Source organism: Scyliorhinus torazame, chromosome 12 (genome assembly GCF_047496885.1).
Source record: "Scyliorhinus torazame isolate Kashiwa2021f chromosome 12, sScyTor2.1, whole genome shotgun sequence".
NCBI classification, from domain to species: Eukaryota; Metazoa; Chordata; class Chondrichthyes; order Carcharhiniformes; family Scyliorhinidae; genus Scyliorhinus; species Scyliorhinus torazame.
The window spans coordinates 66,738,376-66,747,220 of NC_092718.1; the positions used below are offsets into that span (position 1 = coordinate 66,738,376).

An 8,845-nucleotide genomic window follows, 5' to 3' on the forward strand; every position below is an offset into this window, starting at 1 on the left:
AGTTGAAAAGCAATATGGTGCACATGCATTACCCATCGATATTATACCACAAGCAAACCCAATGAAGGTTTGCAATCTCTCTGTTGAGCTGTTCAATTTCATTTCTTATGTTCAAGCTATAGCTTTACTGGATATGAGGTTGAGCACCACTCTGGTATTTCTAAACTGATTTATCGCAGTCCTTCCTCAGATATATCCCTCAATAAGGCTACAATTAAATTAGGACTAGACAAATTTAGAAGTGACTGTCAAGCCCAGATACAACGGAATAAATTAATGGTATGTTTCTTTCTGAATGATATGTTGGGAGAACAGAATGACATTGAGTGAGGTTAGTGATATTATTTTTAATTAATTTGTATCTTTAACTGTTTATGGCTGAAATTAAAGAAGCGGCAATCAAATGAAAGCTGGATTAAATGATTCAGAATGACTCTCTTTTTGCTCCATACTATAGCCCAGTGGGGGTCTTGTGATAGGAAGAGGGACATTAATGAAGGGATTCCTGTTCCCTGATTGCTGTCTGCTGTACCCTGTTGGGAGTTTTAAAAAAATTCTTTCATCCATGCCTGTCCCCAATTTCCCTTGAGAAGGTGGTGGTGATCCACCTTCTTGAACAGCTCCAGTCCATGTGGTGTAGGTAGACCCATGGTGCGGTTAGGGAGGGAGGCTTGATTAGACTTCTTAACAGTTGGACACAACTGACTGGCTTGCTAGGCCGATTCAGAAGGCATTTAAGAGTCAACCCATTTCTGTGGGTCTGGAGTCACGTGTAGGCCAGCCCAGGTAAGGATGGCAGATTTCCTTAGTGAACCAGATGAGTTTATACGACAATCCACAATGGTTTCATGGTGATGCTAACTGTCTTTTAATACCAAATTTATTCTTTGAATTCAAATTCTCCTCGCTGTGTCCCCAGAACCTCGGCCTCCCGTGTGTGTGTGTGCGATCAGATGGGGTTAATCTGTGGCACCCTACATGCTTTACTAGCCTGGAGGTACTGTGCGTGGTGAAGCTTGATTTCTGGAAGCAAATTTCACACATTTAGGCAAGTGCTGCTTCAAATACTCACTCATTAAAAACTGTCACATTAACCTTGCTCCTTGCCACTTGACATTGGGACTGTACCATGGCAAGGTAGGTCCAATAACCCTTCTTAACAGGTTTACAAGGATGGGAAAGGAAATAGAAAAGTGGAGAATGGATCAGATTTTTCTGTATTGTAACACTCAGTCGCTTTTCTTTTCACAGCCATTGTCAGAGGTGGGCCCGATTTGAGCATGCACAGTCACTTTTACAACATTTTACGAGAAGAAGGCTTGTTTGGTCTTTATCGAGGGTTCACACCTAACTGCATGAAAGTTGTCCCTGCTGTGAGCATCAGCTTCGTTGTTTACGAGGAAATGAAAGTACTCCTCGGCCTTAATTCGAATTAATTGCTACTGAAAGTTAAAAACTTTAAATCACACTTCCCCTACTTCTCTTCAATCCTGATCTAGAAAAGCAGGACCTGATGAAATGGAGAGATTATTAGCGGATGCAATAAGCAGAAACTACATTTGAAATCTAGTGGAGCTATCCCTCGCATCTGCAGCCAGCTCGCCTACAGGCAGACAGCCAGGACTTAGCCTAAAAACCATTTGCAGATTCATTATAAAAACCTACCCAAATAATCACCAGAAGATAAATAATTAATCCATCCATTAAAGATCAGCAACCAAACAGCCCTCTCCAGCAAAAGCCAGCTCACCCATTAACCATTCAATAAGAGGCCATTAGTTAATCCACCAGAGATGAGATAGACACTTCGCTAATTCATCTGAGCCCGATGATCCAAAGAGACAAATCAACATAGAAAATCGACCAGAGACCAGCACATGAGCTCGCCAATCCATGAGAACGCATCATATCAATTCACCAATCCACTATAGACAGTGCAGCCAACTAACCAATCCACCAGATCTTACTGAGATTATGAGCCAAAACACCAGACAACACCGAACCGACTAGTCAATACAACAGACATGACTGAGCCAAATAACCAATGACCAGAGACCACTGAGCCAATTAGTCAATCCGCCAGGGACCACCGAGCCAAGTAGCCAATCCACAAGAGACCATGATGCCAATGAGTCAACCAGCCAGAGATCACCAAGCCTACTGGCCAAGTGAACAGACAATCCAAAGACCACTGAGCCAATGAGCTAATTTGCCAGAGTCCATAAAGCAAACCAGTCAATGCAACAGAGAGCATGGCACCAACTAGCCATTCCACCAGAGAACATAGAGTAAACTTGTCAATCCACCAAGGACGACCGAGCAAACTAGACAAACCACTAGGGACCAGCAAAGAGTCTCAAACCAAGGAGCCAATCCATCAGAGTCCATTGGAACAACTAGAAAAGCCATCAGGGACCAGAAACTCAACTAGCCAATCCACCAAGCTAACTATTCAGTACAAACATGAAAACTAGCCAATCCACCAGGGATCATTAAGCCACCAAGTCCAGGCACAAGAGACCACCAAGCCTCTTAGAATATTTACCAGAGACCACTGAGCCAACCCTCCAATGCACCAGAGGCAACTGAACATCTTCCCAAGGCACCAAAGGCTACACAGCCAACTAGCCAATAACCGAAGACCATCGAGCCAACTAGCAAAACCACCTAAGACCAAGGAGCTTACTACACAATCCACCCAGCCAACCATTCAATCCACCAGAGACCAAGAGGCCAACTAGCCAACCCACTAGAACCATCAAGCCGCTGCCCAAGGCACCAGAGGCCACCAAGCTAAGCAATGTATCCACCAGGAACCAGCATTCCAACTAATCACTCCACCATAGACAACCGACTCAACTAGCCAATCCACCAAAGGCCACCGAGAAAACTAGCCAATCCACCAGAGACCACCGAGACAATTGACCAATAGACCAATGATCACCAACCAACAGGCCAATCCACTAGAGACGACCAAGACAATTAATGAATCCAAAAGAGAGCACAGAGCCAACGAGCCACTACGCCAGAGACCATTGAGTCAACTAGCCAATCAACCAGAGAACAGTGAACCAGCTACCCAATCCAGAGATCAGTGAGCCAGCTAGCCAAACCACCAGAAAGCACCGCCTCAACCATCCAATACAGCAGAGACCAACGAGCCAATCCACCAGAGACCACCGAACAAACGATTTAATCCAACAGAGACCACAGTGCAACAAACCAATCCACAAAGCCGACCAATCAATGCAACAGAGCCCACACCACCAATTAGCCATTCCACCTGAGACCACCAGGCCAACTGCTAATCCAACACAGCTAATTAATCCACCTACCAGATACCACAGAGCCAACTGAAAAATCCATTAAAGACCATGATGAGGGTTGGAATTCTCTCTCAAATCTTAGCTGGAACTCCCTCTCCCTTCAGTCAAACAGAGATGTTAGTGAGTATTCAAAGCCTGAAGATAGAGCTGGGGAGCGGGAACTTTCTGGATTCCTCTCCCATTAAAGTTATCGGACCACTCAAAGGCCTTGTGAGAACTGCTGCTCTGATATTCTGTTTAACTGAGACAAGCTGCTGGTGAGTCTGCTGAAGCTGACCACATATCAGACACTGTGCAGACCTGAAGTGCATCTTCTGTGGCTAAGACTCAGCTCAACACAAGTTGAAGTGTGTCCCAAGAGGAGATCCCAAAGCCTGAGAATCTGGCCTGAGTGGCCCAGATTGAAGATCGAAACCAACTGATGGTTTTAACACCTTGCATTCTGAAAAGATCACTGCCTACAGAGACCTCAGCCTCAGCAGCGAAGATCCTCAAATCTCTTTCAATCCCAATCCATGAGAAAGCATCATATCAATTCACCAATCCACTATAGATAGTGCAGCCAACTAACCAATCCACCAGATCTTACTGAGATTATGAGCCAAAACACCGGGCAACACCGAACCAACTAGCCAATACAACAGACATGACTGAGCCAAATAACCAATAACCAGAGACCACTGAGCCAATTAGTCAATCCGCCAGGGACCACCGAGCCAAGTAGCCAATCCACAAGAGACCATGATGCCAATGAGTCAACCAGCCAGAGATCACCAAGCCTACTGGCCAAGTGAACAGACAATCCAAAGACCACTGAGCCAATGAGCTAATTTGCCAAAGTCCATAAAGCAAACCAGTCAAGGCAACAGAGAGCATGGCACCAACTAATCAATCCAGCAGAGAACGTGGTTCGGTTTGGTTCCGGTGGATTGGCTAATTGGCTAAATACCTTTTAATCCCTGTTATTTTTAAACCTTTCCTACCCCCTCCACCATGTGTCAGTCTTGTGTGTGTCTGGGTGGAGAGCGGGACGGGATTTGGGGAATGATTAGATTAGCAGACCATTGCTCCATTCTTACCATTATATGTTCACCTTTTACTCTTGTTATAAATAAACAGTTTTGTTAATATTTTACTTGCAAATCCGCTGCCTGTAACTCATTGGAGCAGTCAAGAGTCTGAGATCTCTAGAAAATACACAAAATATTAGTTAATTCATTTATGTTGGGACGCTAGGGTTTGTGGGGCTGGAATTGACCGTGCACTCACCCAGGATGTTGTAACATAAAATGGCGGTGGCTCGTCTGGAATTGGGAGTGTTAGACGCCGAATTTAGGGTGCAGAGTAATCTGTAAAGAGACACCAGGGGCGGGATTCTCCACTCCCTCGCCGAAGTGGCCGCGCGTCGTGAATGCCGTCGAGGTTCACGACGGCGCGGAACGGCCCCGGTCCCGACCGATTCAGGCCCTGACAATGGGCCAGTATTGGGGCCGTGTCATCTACATGCGCCCGGCCTTGTCGCCCGCGTAAAAGCGGCGCCGCATAGATGACGCGGCCGGCGCTGCATAACGGACGTCATCCGCGCATGCGTGGTTGTCATCCTGTCTAAATCCGCCCCGCAAGAAGATGGGGGACGGATCTTGCGGGGCCGCGGAAGGAAGGAGGTCCTCCTTCAGAGAGGACGGCCCGACGATCGGTGGGCACCGATCGCGGGCCACCCCACATTCCAGGTGAAGCCCGGTGCAGGATCCCCCCTCGCCCCCCACAGGCCGCCCCCCCAGTGTTCACGCACCGCCCACGACTGCAGCGACCAGGTGTGGACAGCGCCGGGGGGAGACCACCGTTTTGGCCTGGCCGCTCGGCCCATCCAGGCCTCAGAATAGCGAGGGTGCCAGAGAATTGCCATTTTCGGTGTCTCCGGCGATTGTCCGGCCTGCGGCCCGCAAAACTCGACCGGGCCATTCCCACCGCTTGGGAGGGCGTCGGACCAGCATCCCCGGAAATTTTGGCGGCCCAGGCGATTCTCCCAACCGGCGTGGGAGTGGAGAATCGCGCCCCAGGTTTGTAGTTATATAACAGGATGGCAATGGATGCTGCAAAGAATTTTCTCCAGGTGGAAGACTTAACTCTGGTTCCCTTTTTGGGGCTTCACAAAGCCAAGCTTGGCAAATTGGCAGGTGAATTACAAATGGTGGTACCAGCTAAAGCTACGAAGGTGGAGGCAGTTGATGCAATTGTTAAATTTGACGCAGGAGCCCAGGGAGGCTGACGAGTGAGTGTAACAAGAGGAATGTCTGTTTGTGGGGAAATGGAGCTGGAGAGAACTCAGTTGCAATTAGAGCATGAATGGGAATTTTTTAAAATGGAGGTGGAAATTAAAAAGAGGACAGAGAGAGGGAGGATGAAGAAAATGAGAGAAAATAAAGAGAAAGAGAGGAGAGAAAAGCAAGAGAAAGAGAGAGAGAGTAAGGAGAAACAGAAAGTGAGAGAGAAGAAATAGAAAGGGAGAGAGATTTCCACCTTGCGGTACTGGAAAGGAGGTGAAGCTGCCAGTAGAGGGGAGCCTAGTCCTAGAATGGAACTTAGTGGTGATCCATTTATGTTTATACAGGCTCCTCCAAAATTTGAGGGGAATGAAGTAGAAACATTCTTTAGGACTTTTGAGAAAATAGCAACCCAGGTGGAGTGACCAGAAGAGAAGTGGACATTACCCTAGCCGAGTAAGTTGACGGGGCGAGCGCGGGGCGAGCGCAGGAGGTTTATGCCGTCTTTTCAGAGCATGGTCTAAAAGGCTATTTTAGATGCTATGAACTAATGCCCGAAGCATATAGGCAGAAATGTCAGAATTTAAGGAGACAGCCAGGTCAGACATACGCAGAATTTGCAAGGGGTAAGCAGAACAATTTTAATACATGGGTACGAGCACTGGGAGTTGAGACTACCTATGAGGCTCTGAGAGAAGCATTCTCTTGGAGAAGTTTAGGAATTCCGTACCTTCAATAATCAGAACCCATATTGAAGACCAGAATGTACAAACTGCTAGGGAAGCAGCAATTATGGCTGATGATTATGGGCTAATCCATAAATTTAAACCTTTCTTCTGTCACCCCCCATAATTTTGATAAGGATAGGAAGAGGGAGAGTGATAGGACGGCAGGTAGCCAAGGTAAGGGAATGGATGGCTGAGAATGCCCCAAGATCTCCACCTCAGACCAGGTGGAAAGTACTGCGGGTGGAAGTGTGACTTGGAAGCCTAGGTGTCCCCATTGTAACAAGGTGGGGCACGTTCTTTCAGCTTGTTGGAAGTTTCAGGGAAGGCCCATGGGACTTGTGAGGGTTCATAGGGGGATTCTGAAAAGGGAACAAAAGCAGGGACAATGCTATGGTGCAAACGGTAGCATTAACTGGACTTAGGAGGCCGAAGGTGAATACTGCTGTGAGAGCAGGTGTAAAGATTGAGGTAGGTGAGAGGTATGCTGGTTTTGTGTCTAAGGCAAAGGTTATCCCATTTTCCTCGACAGGAGTAGCCAAATCCATAACTATTTTAAGAGACACAAGGGCTACTCAAACCATTGTGTTGGAGAAGGATTTGGTTTTCCCTCCAGAGAGCTCAGTGAAAGCTGAGGTATTTGTGAATGGGATGGGTGGAAGTTGGCCATCAATCCTTTTCAAGAGTTATGGGGAAGGTGGTTGGCGAATCCTGTAGTGGTTATGCATCTGCACAGGCTGAGAAAACAAAATCGTTCATAAGAGTCAGTGATGTCCCATACTCTGATTCTGAAAGTGGAGATGCAGGCGGTGGTTACGAAAACTCTGATGAGGAGGTAAAAGTTGTCATAAGAACATAAGAACTAGGAGCAGGAGTAGGCCATCTCACCCTTTGAGCCTGTTCCGCCATTCAATGAGATCACGGCTGATTTTTTGTGGACTCAGCTGCACTTTTCCGCCCGAACACCATAACCCTTTATTCCTTTGTTCTTCATAAAGACTATCTGTCTTTATCTTGAAAACATTTAATGAACGAGCCTCAACTGCTTCACTGGGCAGGGAATTGTTACTCCTCAGCTCAGTCCTAAATCTACTTGCCCTTATTTTGAGGCTATGCCCCCTAGTTCTGCTTTTACCCACCAGTGGAAACAACCTGCCCGCATCTATCCTATCTATTCCCTTCATAATCTTATATGTTTCTATAAGATCCCCCTGTATCCTTCTGAATTCCAACGAGTACAGTCCCAGTCTACTCAACCTCTCCTCGTAATCCAACCCCCTCAACTCTGGGATTAATTTAGTGAATCTCCTCTGCACATCCTCCAGCGCCAGTATGCCCATTCTCAGGTAAGGAGACCAAAACTGAACACAATACTCCAGGTGTGGCCTCACTAACACATTATACAGTTGCAGCATAATCTCCTAGTCTTAAACTCCATCCCTCTAGCAATGAAGGATAAAACTCCATTCGCCTTCTTAATCACCTGTCCCGCCTTAAACCAACTTTTTGCGACTCATGCGCTAGGACACCCAGGTCCCTCTGCACAGCAGCATGTTTTAATATTTTATCATTTAAATAATAATCCCTTTTGCTGTTTTTCCTCCCAAAATGGATAACCTCACATTTGTCAACATTGTATTCCATCTGCCAGACCCTAGCCCATTCACTTAAACTATCCAAATCCCTCTGCAGACTTCCAGTATCCTCTGCACTTTTTGCTTTACCACTCATCTTAGTGTTGTTTGCAAACTTGGACACATTGCACTTGGTCGCCAACTCCAAATCATCTGTGTACATTGTGAACAATTGTGGGCCCAACACTGATCCATGAGGGACACTACTTGTTACTGATTGCCAACCAGAGAAACACCCATTAATCCCCACTCTTTGCTTTCTATTAATTAACCAATCCTCTATCCATGCTACTACTTTACCCTTAACATCATGCATCTTTATCTCATGCAACAACTTTTTGTGTGGCACCTTGTCAAAAGCTTTCTGGAAATCCAGATATACCACATCCATTGGCTCCCTGTTGTCTACCGCACTAGTAATGCCCTCAAAAAACTCCACTAAATTAGTTAGGCATGACCTACCCTTTATCAACCCATGCTGCATCTGTCCAATGGGACAATTTTCATCCAGATCCCTTGTAACCAGTACAGTTGACAAGGGGGAGCCAATTTGGTATATTTGGACTTTCAGAAGGCGTTTGACAAAGTCCCGCATAAGAGATTATTGTGCAAAATTAAAGCGCATGGGTTTGGGGGAAATGTATTCAGGTGGATAGAAAACTGGTTGGCAGAGAGGAAACAAAGAGTAGGGATTAATGGGTCCTTTTCAAATTGGCAGACAGTAACTAGTGGGGTGCCACTGGGATAGGTGCTGGGACCCCAGCTATTCACAATATATATTAATGATTTGGATGAGGGAACAAAATGTAATATCTCAAAGTTTGCAGATGTTACCAAGTTAGGTGGGAGGGTGAGTTGTGACGAGGATGCAGGGATCATACAGCATGATCTGGACA

The 8,845-nt window shown here is 46.3% G+C and overlaps 1 protein-coding gene across 1 annotated transcript in view; it reads left to right on the top strand.

The window, feature by feature from the left end:
- Positions 1-4,413, top strand: part of LOC140387051 (mitochondrial adenyl nucleotide antiporter SLC25A24-A-like) — a 150,116-nt gene extending 145,703 nt beyond the window's left edge. The window contains exon 8 of the mRNA XM_072470062.1: positions 1,252-4,413. Coding sequence (XP_072326163.1) covers positions 1,252-1,436 — 185 coding nt within the window. The 3' untranslated portion in view covers positions 1,437-4,413. The remainder of the gene's footprint in view (positions 1-1,251) is intronic.
- Positions 4,414-8,845: the final 4,432 nt, after the last annotated feature.